The sequence below is a fragment of the Oxyura jamaicensis genome, chromosome 4 (assembly GCF_011077185.1).
Source record: "Oxyura jamaicensis isolate SHBP4307 breed ruddy duck chromosome 4, BPBGC_Ojam_1.0, whole genome shotgun sequence".
Classification (NCBI taxonomy): domain Eukaryota; kingdom Metazoa; phylum Chordata; class Aves; order Anseriformes; family Anatidae; genus Oxyura; species Oxyura jamaicensis.
The window spans coordinates 25565831-25582309 of NC_048896.1; the positions used below are offsets into that span (position 1 = coordinate 25565831).

Sequence of the window (16479 nt, forward strand, 5' to 3'; positions counted from 1 at the left end):
GCTTTTTTAAGTATCCTTTCCATTTTATATCCAGAAAGTGATGAAAACACCCTTGTTAGAAGGAGAAACAATGTTAGCAAAGCTGTAAAACATGTTTTTATCTAAGGATAAAAGATGAACATAACGAAGGATGAAACATCTAATACCACATATTGGATGTTTACCTTGGTTGCTACTAACATATAGGAAGAAAAGTACAACTGACTCAGTATCTATCTGTTGTTCTACCTCAATATCTTTTACACTATACTTTAATAACCACAATTCAGCAGAGCTGTTTGAGACAGAAGTAATAAAAAGCCAAATCTCACACTTTGCAAAAAACAGATCATTGCTTTTCAATACGAAGCTAATACCCTACTCAGTTCCCCTTTCATTTCCTTTTGTTCTCCCAAGACAATTATATATATGAACTTTTACCTGAGACCAAATCTCTTAATAAACTGCTAAAGGTTACTCTGTTGTGCTTCAGTACAACCTTAACTTATTGCAATTATTGCCACGGAACACGTACAAAGGTCTTGGTATGAGAGCAACACAGAGACACATAAATCCATTATTTTTAGAGAGGACCACAATATAAAAAAGGAAATGACAAACATAGCAATAACCCTGTGATATACCTCAATATTGGCAACTACATCTGTGGAATATCATGGTATTTTCAAGGAAGAAAAGAAAAACACGTCCCTAGCAGTCCAGGAGGACTGGTTAGTGAACGCTGCAAGAAGTTACACTGGTAATGGTGGGATCAAATATAATCCCAGAATTTGTGAAAAGGTTACAGACTTCACTGTGTGAAAACATTAATCTTTCGTGCCCATCCCCACAATTTGTAAGTCCCTGACATGTGTTAGCTGGCTGAGTTAAGGTGCCGTGTAACAGGTTAATGTCCACAGCTCATCATGGCTGAGATACCCAGAAGGAATGTGCAGAAGAATTTAAGATAAAAAACAAAACAAACATTTACAAAGTGACACAGCAAGACTGCTCTCTTGCTGGGTGTACCCAACGTGTGCGTGTGCTCAGTAACAACAGAGCTGAGAGCAGTTCCAGAAGAACATTCTATTCTCCCTGGCAATTTTGGAAGCTAGAGTCTCATTTATCTATTTACTGTAATGTTATTCATAAATAGAAAAAAGTGTGATCTAAAGAAAAACATGACCTAGCTATGGGAGAAACCCAGGCTCGCCAGATCTGCATCTCATGTTACAGTTCCTTTAACTCAGTCTTAACTGAGTTTTAACTCAGGACAAGCTAAGCTACATTTCTGATCTAAAAATCACAAAGAAAAAAAAAACAACACATAGAATTCAGTAATGTTACTATTGAAAGGAATATCTGATGTGGCAGTAAATTAGAGAGTCCTAAGTGTCTCTGTATTATTCCGTTGGCCACTGTAAGATTTCCAACATGCAGAGAGGACAGAGCCCTTTGTTATTACTGAAACTGAGATGTTCACCATTGGTAATTAAGGCCAAACGGTGCTGGGATCTGATGGATAGATCAGATTTTCAAGAGCATGCATATTATGACACACACAGAGCATCTGTCTCCTTGTGTCCCTTGCACCCCAGCCTCCTGTTGCTCTCAGACTGCCTCGGGCCCTGCTTATGATACCTAAGTTTTAGGGCACCAGAAGCCCTGCAAAGCAGTAGACTTTACAGCTGCACCAATGTACAACAACCAGTTTCTCCTGGACAAACTGTGATCTTCATAGGATTCAAAGGAGGACTTATAAAGAATGTAAAGGATTTCCATCGAAGTCCATGAGCATTTAACTAACTGGTTATAATGGGAAAAAGAATTAATTCTGTGCTGAGCCCTTCTGAAGTTCCCACCTTGAAAGCATCACAGATGAAGCTAATGGCAGAGACCAGTATGAATTAAAACACCACAGGCTGCAAAATGTCTTGAATCCCAGCACTTTGGAATAATTTTGAGTGCCTACGATGTGCCGTTGTTGCAAAGACAGCATTAACACTGCCGACTTATACAGAGTGGGCACAATGCTTATTATTTCGTGCAACCTGATTAACTGAACAACTAATTCATGAGAAACCAAATAAACACAGGGGAACATGAACAGGAGGAACTGAGACATGTGTCTTAGAAAGAAAATTCTCATCCCTCTATGAAACCATTTTTCCCCCAGGGTACAGCAAGGATGCTCAGAAACATCTGGCCAGAGGAGGGGCTCACATGCTTATTTTTACTGTATCTTGTTTCTTGGTACATCTTTGATGCTTCCCTTTCTAAAGATTCTGTGCTGACTGAGAGGGACTGCTCCCAAATGCTAAACTGCAATGCCATCCGCTGCTTCCCCCCAAAATAAACAGACAATGAATGAAAAACATTTCAAATAAAACACGTGCAAATACAGATGTGAACGCACACACACATATGGATCCTATTTTCTCTACATGTTGATTATGTGGTATTATCAAGGGGCAATGTTATTATCACTGAGTATTTGTTTAAGCTAAACATTGTCAGAGAGCAAAAGCAAAGTTCCTAAACATCACCACTGCAGAATTTGCCAGCTGGGTTTGAAGAATTCCAGTATACTAGAAATATAGACAGCAGGACAGAAAGAGTCGTTTGTTATATGTCCCTATTCCCTTTAAATGTGCTAAAGCTTAGCAACTTTATTCTCACAAAGTACTAAACTGAAAATATTGTTGGTGAAATTCCAGCTAAAGAGATACCAGCATAACCATTTTTTTATTTTACAGGGTTCACCGTTAACATTATTTGTGTAAATATTCAGTACTGTATATAGTAACCACCACAAGTGGCAGATTTATAATCTAATGAATGCTTTAATGACCTTCAAGAGCAGAAGCATTCTGTTTTAATATTACATATCCAGAGTTGTCAAAGAAGAGTGGAGTTAGAAGCACTGGAAGATTGTTCCAAAATTACACGAGGCATTGTTTGAGGATGATCTGATTTTTCGCTTGCTTTCTGTTTACAGCCTACAGAGAGCAGTCCACCTCACTTGAGGTTCAACAATCTCCTATAGGTGAAAGGTTTGGAGGCTTATAAACTTTCCCCTACAAATCTCATATTGCTCATTTCCTGTCAGCTCACATCTTAAAATGTCATTTAGACTGAATCACTATATACCCTTAGTATAAACATGCCCATCTGCTCACGGGTGGACAACTGTGAAGTGAATACTATCTGAAGGAATACTAAACAGCAAAGCAGAGACAGATTTCCACAGGTGCTCTTTATCCTCACTTACTTTCCACCCATCTTTCTCTCGCTTGAACCCACTGGGACACTTGGGTGCCCTCTGGCCCAGTCAGGAGAGAACTGGTGTGACTTGCTCAAAAAAGGGGAATACCGAATGAAATAATAGCATTTGTTGAGAACTTCAGGAAGGATTTTCAAAAGAGATCAGTTCCCTGTGCCTTCTGAAGAGAAGGAGCTAATGCCGTACTGAAAACCAGCCATTAATACGATGCTAAAATGGTCCCATGCATGAAAGAAGCATAAAGGAAACTATCCAGACCCTGCAGGCTTAGCCAGGGCAGTATAACATGGATTAGAAGCAGATGCCATTTTCCTGATATAAACAAGGCATCTCTCTCATGTCTGCTGCATGCATAACCACAGGGCCAGAGCACTGAGGTCACAGGGAAGGGTGACTGCTTAGAGTGGGGGGGGAGCACACCCACCATGGAGCTGGTGTGTTTTCAGCAGTTTCTCCCAGATCTTATCAAGGGATTAGATCCTCATGCCATGGTATTTAAGTGAAGACAACTGAGGAAAGGGGAAGGAAACATTTATTAGTAAAGATCTTTCTGTACACATCTGAGGAAATAATCAGAAACACCGTGACTTGCAAAAGTGCTTAGTGGAAATGGAGTTTCACCACTGCCTGTAAAGAGCAAAGTCAAGCCAAGATGGAGAACTTTTTGACTGTTCTACTTTCCTATCTCTTCCCAGGGATGAAGGGCTCAAATCCTATCAAGACCTGAACGATCCAATCTGAGTGTTCAACTGAATAAGCAAGCAAGCACTCCACTTCAAAACAGTGCCTGAAGGCAGCTGGACCATTCTCCTTGCCATAAAATCCACACCTAGGGGCTTGCCTGGCTGGGTTGGGCACCACACATCAGATACATCTAACATGTGGTGGTGGCTTGCCTGCCTCCTTAAAAATCTAACAGCAGCCTTGCAGAACACAGTGCATGTATTTTTGCTGTCATTTCAAGTAAGAAAGATCTGCTTTGACAACTAAGCCTCCCAACTTAAGTGGCTACCTTTGTGAGAAGGCTGGGAACAAAATGGATAAAAATGCAAGAAGTTACTTGGGTTGTTTTGAAACTATTATTCTTTGCAAAAGCCAAAGAGACCAATTTCTGTGCCTCTTCAGGGACTGAAACTCCCCCTGTGCAGAAGCCATCAAAAGTACCTTGATTACATTCAGAATGTTAAAATTGTACCTTTATAATTTTACTAGAATTTTTAATTTTAATTTTAATGTTATAAATTTAATATTATAAATGGACTTACTCTTCTGCATCAGTTGAACAGGGCTACAAGTTCTACTATGCAATGGGGAAAGAAGGGAAAAGCCCTTTGCATTCCTTTCCCAAAGATGTAATCAAGGCAGGAGCAGCATTAAATCCTCAGCATATTGGTGCTTGTTTCTCAATGCGAACGTTTATGTGCTCTCAGCTGACTGGTTCTTAAAACTAACAAAGCTCTGTCAAGAAGGCATTAGAGGGACAAAGTGAGGAAACAAAAAGCCAAAAGAAGGACAACCCAGTAGCCCTGCGTGGCAAGGTGATATATTGTACGTTTTTACTCTAAAACAGTGACCTAAAAATCATTATACTGTTAAAGATGGCACATTTTACCTGGAACCATTGAAGGCAGTAATTGCAGAAATCTCTCAAGAGTCTCATAATTCTTTGCCTGTCCAGACTGTCCTGGCCTCTGGAACTAAAACCAAATCCTCTTCACTGCTTATCTTTGACCATTAATGAATAACATTACCAACGTTATTCAAAGGTTCTGTTTTATTGCAGTTGTAACAGTACAACACTCTCTAGCTGTACAATATAGGACTACATGCAATTGCAGTTTGAATAACACTTTAAATTCTTTGGAAATGAAAAGTCCTAGTTTAAAATGGTTATTTTTGATATTACTGAAGGTTCATAAATCAAGACGAAAAAAAAAACAACTATACTGCAACTCAAAACTGACTGACTTTAGTTACTTGAGTTATCACTCAGTTCACTGCCACAAAAATCAATCAGGACCATAACTGAACGCTCAGGAATTCTTCTCCAAAGCAAATCATAAACATTTTATTATACTACACTGAAACTTAAAATGCGATAAATACAGAGCAATTCAGATATACCTAAAGAATAAACAGTTCACACCTGACCCTGCCCGAAAAAAAAAAATATTTATGATCCTTCCAAGTCAGAAAAAGACAACACTGAGCAGATAGCTAATCAGAACACTTAATCCACTTCTCCACCCATTTCTAACTAGCAGATCCTATCAATCAACAGCTTGAGAGTCTTTCAAACCTTCAATGGATCTGAAAATTAAACTGAAGCTTGGAAAAAAGTCTTAGAGATTGTAATGACAGCTGGCTACAAATGAGACCTGCTATACTTAAATATATATATATTTAATCCTGTTTTGAAATAATAATAAAAAAATCAGGTTTATTCTGGGGAAGGAATTTCCCATAAATATATGTGTTTCTGAAAGAAGCATGTTTTATTTCTACCTGCTAGCCACCTGCCTAGAAGATCTTGTGGATCTCATTCTACTAAGTGGAGTGAGAATCTAATGAAGTCATTCTAGGCAAGGCATCAGGAATCCGACAGCTCAATTTCCCGGGGAAACTGAATCTGTTCCAAGATAAAAGTTTTTTTGAAAAAATGGCACTTTTTTATTTCTAAATAGAGGTTTCCAAAGAAAAATACCACACCGTTTCTAACTATAATCTTACCATATGCCTGAGCAATGAACGAGAGGATGTTTTACAGTCCTGGGAACAAAGCAGGAACTGGAAGGCAACTTGCAGAAACTTCCTGCTCCCTTACTTTCTGAATCCAGTGAGAAAACAGGCTAAGAAGTCACTTTACCTGGCACAACTTGTCTTTCCCAATGAGTGAGCAGTCTTTGAAAGAGGAGATATAACTGGTGTGATATAACCTGCACCTCCTCAGTTCACGAACACAGCAAAAATCATAATTCAACTAACACACCTACAGAATCAGAATCTCTTTTCCCCACCCCAAAAAATAACTTTTTATTCCTTTAAAACAGATTTTGTTTAAGATGCCACAATCCGTACGTGACTGAAATACACTTACTCCTTCTAGAAGTCTGTAGCATTGTGGATTTCCCCTAGCTACGACCAACGTGGTAAACAAGATGCAACTTGCTCCACTCGAGTTCTGTTTTTCCTTTCTAATACACTGCTCAGAGAGAAGTACATGCTTTCATGAGTTTATCTACAAGATCCACATTCTTGTTTCCATTTTAAAAGAGCAGTACTTCTGGCAGTAAAGTCTGTGGATTTTTCCAAAAGCGAGTGAAAATCTTAAGATACCCAGCTCATGAGGTGTCAGGAGATGCGTAAGTTCAGAAAGCCGGTAAACATCACCAGGCATATGAGAGGAAGTACTTTCCAATATTGGGATGGCACGTTTCTGGGTATTTGCTCCAAAATCATGACTGAGGGTTGACGTTGGCTTTAAAAACCATGGTTGTAAGTGGATGACATGTTAACAGCAGAGACTTCAGGGAGAAAGAATGATCTGGGCATCAGTCAGTGGGTGGTGAGCAATTGCATTGTATACTTATTTATTATTATTTTACCTTTCTTTTCTGTCTTATTAAGCTGTCTTTATCTCAAACCATGAAGCTTTACTCTTTTACATTACTCTTCCTTTGACTCTCTCCCCCATCCCACTGAGCGTGTGCTGCTGAGCTGCCTGCCAGGTTAAACCACAACACATGCCTACCTAGCATGGCCCCTGCTGAGCTAGGCCTGGTATCTAACCTGCATCAGGATGAAGGCAGCAACTTGAGCCATGCAGAGGAGTGGAAGCAAGTTACTGCATGGATCCAGAAGAGGAGCCCGTCTGCCTGCTCAGCCTCCACTACTGAATACGTATGAGGCTTTAGGTATGGCAGACCACAGATGTGTTAAGATGGAAAAATAGGCATCTGGGCAAGTTCTCCCTCCAAGGTCAGATCAACAAAGGCCAGATCATCCAAGGCCTTGCAGCAAGTGCAGTATTAAAACCAGCACTATGAAGAAACAGCAGCCAGTTGCAGTCACAGGTGACCCCATTGTCAAAGGAACAGAGGCTCACATCTGCAGACCAGACCTTCTTCACAGACAAGTTTGCTGCATTCCTGGATCTCAAATCATGGATGTTATCAGTAAGGTTCTGAGCATAATACAGCCTTAGGACTATTAAACACTCTTCGTCTTTCAAGTGGGTACCAGTGATGCAACTACAGGAAGCCTGAGGTGTATCAAAAAAAGATTTTAGAGCCCTTGGGAGACAACTAAATGACTCAGGAACACAGGCAGTGTTTTCCTCAATCAGCTTCTAGACTAGTAATGAAAATTGGCCTATTAGTAGGATCGATTTGTAAAGCTGTAGACCAATCAATAACAAAGAACATTATTATTACAGCACCTGCCTCCCACTTATCTAAAAGATTTCTGAATTGAAGCTGCAATACACCTGCACTATTGATTTGCTACACGAAAGTGCAATATTAGAGATACTCACTTTTACCAAAATAATTCTCGATAGCTCTTCACATACCGGCTTTTCTTCTTCCTTCTTCAAGCCTTCCGATTCAAACAAGGTGGTGTAACTTTCCAGCATTTTAGTCATTATCTTGTTGCAGATCTCTTGTTCTTTTATACCTTCAAATCCAGAGGGCACACTAAAGTTGGATGGAACATGAAGTAGAACATTAGATACTCAGGAGTGAATCATTCTCACATAGCATCTCTGTAATGTTTTTATTGTGGACACAGGGTAGCTAGCAGACACAGGAAACTGTCTGGGAAAGAAGGATCACAGCTACGGTGGTAACAACTATTAGGTTTGTTTGCAGTTTTTCTTAGTAATATTAAATACTGTATTTGATGGTCAAACTATCTCCTCCACAAAGTTTAGGCAGAGATCTAATTGAGAAAACCACCAAATGAGATACCACTAACCTTGCTAAAAGTTGGGTTGATGACTGCGGCACAGACAGCATGAGGCATTTAAATTCTCTGAACTGTTACTGGGAAGAGTCAGATTCCTTGAAAAAGTGATCAGTGATGATCTCTAAGGTATATGACGAGTCAAAGAAATAAGAAAACCCACGTGCCAAGCGGAATACTAAAAGGAAATGCTAAGCAAGATCTCTATAGCTTAAGGTGACCCCATGACACATCACATTTCTTCAACTAATTTTGACTTGCTATTTGTCTTGAAGATAGACTAATAACTCAAAAAGATTTTTAGAACATGGAGATGGCAAAAAAAACAGTTAAAAAAAGAACCACAAATAACTCACAACTGAGCACCCAATTAATAAGCATCTAATGATCATCTGTTGGAATGTAGGCGTTTTGCATGTTTTATTGAGCCCAAAACACATTTAAATTCAGTTTTAATGTAAATGTAGGCTCTCTGAAGAATCTCCTTCAGCATTTAAAATATTTCTCCAATCATACAGGATTTCCTGTAGTACAGCATTCCCAGCAGATGTACTCTGCTCTCAATGACCCATGAAATGGCCACACTGATGTGAATTCTATAAAGAATTATAAGGTGGCAGAAACTGAAAATCAGGAGGTAGAGAAAACCCAGAAATAATTTAAAGGGAAGAGCAGGTGAGGAAAAAAAAACACAACAGAAAAACATTCCAAGTATTTTTTGGCTAAGAACATCTACGCGATTTTGAGAGGAAAAACAACCTAACTCCCCCAAAATTAAACAATTGTCATCTGAACTATTTTACAGAGATATAACTTGAAAATAAATATTTACTATAATCAGCAAATTAAAAATTACAAATAACTGGCTACTGTAAAACTGTACCTATTGCTTATTGGAGTCAAATGTTAATTCAAGTAAAAAGACTCTGAAAGCAGATACTGCCAGAAACCTGCCATCAAAAAAAAGGACTTCTTGTAGGCCTTTACCCTCTGCAATGCATCTACCTGTCAACAGGGAAAGGATTCTACTGCAGCAGAGTGTATCCGTGTAAACCCTAGACGAGGATCTTTACTGATGTCATTTTAACATCCAATATATTCATCGGAGTTGCAGGACCTGAAGTTTAAATGAACGGAACTATTTTACATGGCAGAACCATTGCCAATGGTAAAATGGGTCAGTCTCAGGAGCCTTAAATCAGATGAGTCCATTAGTGTGGAACCTGGCCTCAGGTTACATAAAAAATTGGGAAAATTTCTGTGGCTGGATAAGCATGGATCCAACTCGCTTTTAAGAATGTCATATATTCGCTAGAAGATAGTAATGGCCCTGAATAAAAGAAAGTGTGTGGAAGCATGTAACAGAACTGGGTTTTCTCTGGAGTTGGCTGAGCAGTTTGCTTGATTCAGGAAAATCTCAACTGTCACCTTCCGGATGTGTTTCTCCAAAACAGGACAACACTAACATAAGCCTGGCAACCCTATGAACCTCTTTTCTAGGAAACGGCTTGAAAACATACTCCAACTATTTTAAGTCAAAAAATGACTCTAGATAACTTCAGTGAATTTTAGGGCAGAATTTTGACTTAAACTACATCTGCTGGGAGCTAGAGCCAATGCCTCCTATAGCCAAAAACCAAAACCAAAACCAAAAACCAAAGCAAAACAACAAAAACCACACTTGTTATATTCCCTCTCTGAATGTAACCAAGCAGGACAGCATGATTTGCTTTAATTTAATGGCAGTATAAAGTAAATTATCCTTTGCCATTCTGTCACTAAAGCTGGTCCACATATTTTACAAAACTTCTTGTTTATTTTTTCCTTCAGTTGCTGCTATTAGACCTCCACTGTGGCAAGGATTATTATATTCTTTGAGCTATCCACGCTGACCTTTTCCTTGCAATAAATCTGCAGCTCAGCATATTTAAGGAGTTTAGATTATAAGCACGCACCCATCTTGCATATTCATGGAAATTAAAACCCATCTGTTGTCACACTGCATGCAAAAGTCCAACCGGACTTTTCTGAGACTGTATGTAAAAAAAAAAAAAAGAATATCTTTAGTTTTGCTTAGTCTGAGAAGCTATGAAATATACAAATTTCACTTCAGATCAATAGGAAAAAAAACACAGTTCTACAAGAAAAATCTCATATAACACTTCCATGATCCACATCCTTCTCCTTGGATACTTTCTCATGTTCTTTTGAAAAACAACTTGTTAAAACATTTCAACATAACTGTGTGATGGCTCCTTCATGTCTAATTTGCATGTTAATTAATTGTGTTGCCTTTGAGTTAAATGCAGAATTTACTCTGGTCACAAAATGCTCAAAGGTTGGACGTGATCACCTTATAGCCACATACAAACTACTTCAGTACCAGAATCACAAACAGTACAGCAGCAGTAGAACAACAGTTTCTATAGCAAAAACACACTTTCCGGAAGGGAGGTATAAACCTGTAATTTCTGTGGTCATTTCAAGGAGAAAATGTTGATGGGTTCATGTCTATCTTAGATAATGTAACAGAAAAATGTCACTGCAGAAGCATCCCTGCCTCTGAAAGCCCTGTGGGGCCTGGCAGTTATATGGTCTTCAAAGCCACAAGATTTTCATCCCATCCAGATTCACCTCAGTTGTCTCTTACTACAACAAAGCGGCTGATGAGGCTGGCGTGTGAGAGCTTGCTGAGCTGTGAAGCTTCAGAGAACCGTCAAAGTCCAACATAAATACTTGGCTGTTTGCTGACTGACTTTGCTGTCTCAGAAGGAATTTCCACCTGATTCTCTGAGACAGTTTAGGGTGACAAAACTCTCCAGCAAAATTCTGCATCTCCAGGCATATCCTGATGCAATTTGTTGTCACTGCAATTACTGTCAGAGCTTACAACTCTGGGTATGTGCTGAAAAATCCCAGGCCGGTGATGAGTGCTGTTCCTCAGGGGCCTGTCCTGGGACCAGTGGCTGTTTAATATCTTTATCAATGACATAGGCAGGAGGATCAAGTGCACCCTCAGCAAGTTTACAGATGACACCAAGCTGAGTGGTGCAGCTGATACACCAGAAGGAAGGGATGCCATCCAAAGGGACCTGGACAAGCTTGAGAATTGGGCCCACGTGAACCGCAATAGGTTCAACAAGTCCAAGTGCAGGGTGCTGCACATGGGCTGGGGCAATCCCAGACATGAGCACAGACTGGGAGAAGAACTCATTGAGGGCAGCCCAGCAGAGAAGGACTTGGGGGTTCTGGTGGACAAAAGGCTCAACACGAGCCAGCAGTGCGTGCTTGCAGCCCAGAAGGCCAACTGAGTTCTGGGCTGCACCAACAGAGGGGTGGCCAGGAGGGAAGGGAGGTGATTGTCCCCCTCTGCTCTGCCCTTGTGAGGCCCAACTTGAAGTATTGCATTCAAGTCTGGGGCCCCCAGCACAAGAAGGATGTGGGGCTGTTAGAGAAGGTCCAGAGGAGGGCCACACAGATGATCCAGGGGCTGGAGCACCTCTCCTCTGAAGAAAGACTGAGAGGGCTGGGGTTGTTCAGCCTAAAGAAGAGAAGGCTCTGGGGAGACCTCGTTGCAGCTTTTCTGTATTTAGGGGGGTTATAAAAATGGAGAGCTCATTCAGATAATGACAGGTCAAGGGGGAATGGTTTTAAACTAAAAGAAGGGAGAATTACATTAGAGGTTAGGAGGAAATTCCTCACTCAGAGGGTGGTGGGGCGCTGGAACAGGTTGCCCAGAGAAGCTGTGGATGCCCCATCCCTAGGGATGTTCAAGACCAGGCTGGATGAGGCGCTGGGCAACCTGATCTAGTGGGTGGCATCCCTGACCATGGCAGGGGGGTTGGAACTAGATGATCTTTAAGGTCCCTTCCAACCCTAGCCATTCTATGACAGGCAATGATAAAAGCAAATAACGCAGTGTTTCCCCAGATTCCTAGGACACTCTACCTTTTCCAGAGATGCTCAGAGAAATCTGTGCTCTAAGCACAGTGGTCCGTATTAAGTATTTGGAAACAATGTGCTTTGTCTAAACGAAGCACCAGCACTAACAGTATCTGATTTAGCCAAGCAGGTCCAAAGGAGCAAAGGTGAATTAGTACCAGAAGGTTTAGAGGATTTTAAGATTGAAATTGGTGAAGCCACTTCCAAGCACAAAAAGTCGTAGTTGTCAAAGTTAGTGTTACTTAGGAATATGTTCAAGTCTTTAGCCCTTTATTTCAGACTACCACACCCAGCAGTATTTCACATTCTGCACAGTGCCCTCCCATGCCTGCTTGCCCACCCACCGCAGCTCTGTGCCACTCATGTCCATGCAGACCAGTGCTCACTTGTTCTCTGGGTTCTTCTAGACCACTTTAAGTCAATGGTATGTCTACTTACATGGGGATGCTCAAGAAAACTAGGATCAGACTACTTAAACCACTTCAAAGAACCACGTCACAACTCTTATTCAGAACTGAATTGACCTGAAGTCAAATTAACTCACTGTGAAAGAATTACTTACATTTCCTGTGTCAGTTAAATGAATTTAACTCAGGGACCCTGTAAGCAAGCTGTAACAGGCTAAATGTGTAGGGTACTTATGAGAGATTGAATCTCCAGAATCCACTTGCCAACCAGAAAGAGACAGGCATCACCACAGGGTTCCAGCACCAGTCACCATGCCTGAGAACCTTGCTTTAAGCGGAAATGAGAGCCGGGAGGACTTCTGATGTACTCATCTGCCTATAATGAGTTGGATTGAGATCACTGAACTGATTTCCCCAGGGAGCAACTGCTGACAGCTCCAAGTCACAACTGAGAGCCAGCGATCTCCAGGTGAAATAGTGCATCTCATTATGAATTCCCAGTGCTGCTCAACCCCACCCTAAGATGAAGAATGCACACTGCCATTTCCTTAAGCGTCTTTGCAGCCATAGCCTGGGTGGAATGGCAGCACCGTAATCCTAACTTAAAACCCAGTGAGGGCTGTATGCTGTCTTGGCTGACTGCTACTTTTCCTGCTGGTACAGCACTGTTTATAGAGGAGCACCACAAGGTAAACTTACCAATCTTCTAGGGTATCCCCAAATAAATAAAGGGTCTCAGAAGCCAGAGAACATTACAAGTTGTTGGTGTTGTTTCTCCAACCCTTGCAAAACATTTTCCTCAGTACCTCAGATGCCCACGAGCCCCTCAACCAGCACAACTGAAGGTTCTGAGAGTAGGGTTGCAGCAGTTTTAAGAGATTACAATGTCTGTCAGTCTGCCCTGTCCCTCCAGATAAATGTTACTGTGTCTGTAACGGATGTGAGCTCAGGTCCACAGCTTAGCCCTGTACTTTAGTCAGGTAAGGTAACAGCTGATGAAAGCAATTTGTCTTAACAGACTGGACTACAAACTGGTACAGCTGAAAACAGGCAGGTATTCACATCTGCTGACTCTTCTACAAGATCAGAGGCTAACAGGTGGCTAAAGACACGGCAACACTGAGTTGAGGGAGGTGTTACTTTCAGTGTGCACGAGTCATTTACATGCTCTGCATCATTTACAGACTTATGTCTCAGCAGTTCAAACCAAATACAAGGTCATATGTCACTACTGAGATTTTTCAGAAGTGTCCTCATTTTTGAGGCACTGGAAAATCCCATCAGGCATCTAACTAATTATCTTTTGCAATCTGTTCCAGATTATGGTCTGTAACATCAGATTTAGGAGCCTAAATCAACTCAGCAATTCCACCTCTGTCTACAATACTTGCAGGAAATGTATACAGCAAAATGCAGGTAGAGCAGGTAATGCAAAGAGTTAAGAGTGATGCTGCTGCACAGACTTGTTTATTGGCTTAATTCATGTTTAAAGCCTTTTGCTCCAGGAAGAGCTTCATTTTTCATCAGGAAATTACAGTCAGTAGGCAGCGTGGAAACTGTAGTAAAAGTAGGCCTTCTTTTCTCCAGACTAGACAACCAAAGTGTCCTCAGCCTTTCCTCATAGGACGTGCCTTCCCAGCCCTCTTACCAAGTCTGTTGCCTAAAAGATACTTGTGAGAGTTAACACGTTTTGGATCAGACCCTAGTTGTGTCTCTAAATTCCTCCAGCACTTTCAGCTAGTTCAAATACTGATCTTCCTTTCCTTATCTACTGCTGGGTAACAAGTCTTAACAGCTGCCACATTCCACTGCAAAAACAAAGCTAAAAAATGCAAGGTTTTCTGTATAGAACTTGGAAAAATTTTTGGATAGCCTTCAGGATGACAAGCTTCATCTAACTACACGCAACTACTGATACTAGTTTGAGAGTGCATCACCACTAACTAGAAATTTCCATTGATTTACTGGTGAGACAGGATGCTGCCCTTGATTGTCTCAGTTTATAAAGAAATACATTCTTTACTCCTTTATTTTGCTTAGATATACCTTTCTGAAGGCTATATTTTGTATTCCCACCATAGATACACTAACTGTGCAATACTTCCTAACGGTACACATAGTGACTAGCTCCCAGAGCAAGAGAAAAAAGGTGCCCTGTTACGATGTCACACTTATGATGGAGTATTTTGTCAGCATTATGAATGAAATTAATAGATATGCTGTTAATGAGAGGCCCAAATCATCCTTTTGTACCTCTGTTTAAAAAGGAAGAAGAAATTCTCCCTAAGCTTTTAAATTAGGGTTATGAAGCAATCATAACCAAAAAAAAGGGAACCGTTTTTATCCAATAACTCATAAAATAATCAAGTTCTTCGGTTATTAACTCACAAACACAGTCTAACAGACAAAACAACTGATTCTGTTAAAAACAACTTTAGGGATCAATGACCTCCTTCTTAGCCAACACTGGAAAATTACAAGCATGGTAGAGAAGGGGACATGAAATAAGGCAGGCAGCAAGTCACAGCTGTAGCAACAATAATGATGAAATAGGAAGGGGAAACTGTTACCCATTATCTAAAATAATGATGTGCTACGCTTACATGTTCAATACAACAGCATAATCATAACTTTTTTTTTTTTTTTTTTTAAGGAACTTGAATTTTATTGCAGTTTTGCAGAACACTAAGAATTTCTTGCTGGTTCTGATTTCCCTCACTAAACCAGAACAAAATTTTGGTTTTAGTCATAAGAGTACAGGGCAGAGTACATTCTGTAGTCATGAATTTCTATTTATGAAACTCAAAGGGGATGGGGTTTTAGGCTCCAAAGTCAAATGAGTTCAAGCTATCGTTTCGTTGTACAAATTTTCAAAAACAAGCAAACAACAAATATATATAAAATGTAAAGATGAGTGAAGATATATCACTACTAACCAAGCACTCAATTCAGAGATGCTAAAATAAATCCCTCATTAGCCTCACTCAACACAAAATTTTGATGAGTTATTTGGCTTTACCTGCCTGGCTTCCCTTTCAGTTCTACCGATTAGCAAATAAAAACCACCTTGCTGCCACTTTCAGCGCATGATTTATTCTTATGCTTGCCCTTGGCATCACAGCTACATCACCTGCTTCTCCAAGCCAGCTCTCAGCTGAGAAACACGAAGGAACCTGTTGTTTACATTGCAGCTTGTTCCCTAGTGGCACACAGGAGACTGGTGGCTCTGACCAATAACAATCAGACCTGCACCAGGCCGGAAAGTTGTTTGTTGTGGAAAACACCTGCAAGAAGTACACAAAAAAGCCAGGTAGATGTAGAAAGCTCTTCCCTCAGATTTTCTCCTCACAAAAGACTCCATAGCAGGAAAGAAGATAAGTTTTCTGTCATCAAAGCAGAGTACCTTGTCCTATATTCCCACTGCCTCTAAAAGCAACACTGGTGGATGCACTGTAGGCAGCACATTTTAGTTGAATCTCTTGGAAGGAACATTCACTTTGCTGTTAGTTACCTTGGAGAAAGAAGCACCCCCAAAGCACAGCAGTTCCCTGCATTTTCCCTCTGCTGTAGTTCCAGAATCTGTGCTTTGTGCCCCTTCTTGCTAACCATAGCAAGGGGACTGGGAGGATAACCAAGCAGAAAAAAATGCTCTAACTCTGCAAGGAAGTGTTCAGGGGAAAGCCCCTCATCACTAAAGCTTCTTCTCCCTTTGGATCCCAAATCAGCAAACCTCTCAGGCCTTTACCTACTCATCCAACCAGAACTGCTGGATAACAAACAGCATCGTTTTAACCAGACACTTGCATTTGCCAGCCTCTTTTGGGGTGGTGGAGCAAACCTTCACAACACGCTTCATTTCTGTTAGAATGAAACACCGTTGCATTAGTGAGGGCTTAAATCACGGAG

At 40.7% G+C, this 16479-nt stretch overlaps 1 protein-coding gene across 10 annotated transcripts in view; it reads right to left on the reverse strand.

The window, feature by feature from the left end:
- FAM13A (family with sequence similarity 13 member A) overlaps positions 1 to 16479 on the reverse strand; it is a 132045-nt gene that overhangs the window by 95393 nt on the left and 20173 nt on the right. For 5 of the 10 annotated variants that reach the window (XM_035326302.1, XM_035326300.1, XM_035326298.1 and 2 more), the window contains exon 5: positions 7797 to 7956. In XM_035326302.1, coding sequence (XP_035182193.1) covers positions 7797 to 7956 — 160 coding nt within the window. Of the gene's footprint in view, positions 1 to 4874; positions 4938 to 7792; positions 7957 to 8236; positions 8293 to 12728; positions 12884 to 16479 lie in introns of those variants that run through there. The other 5 variants (XM_035326304.1, XM_035326303.1, XM_035326297.1 and 2 more) reach the window with 5 other exon arrangements.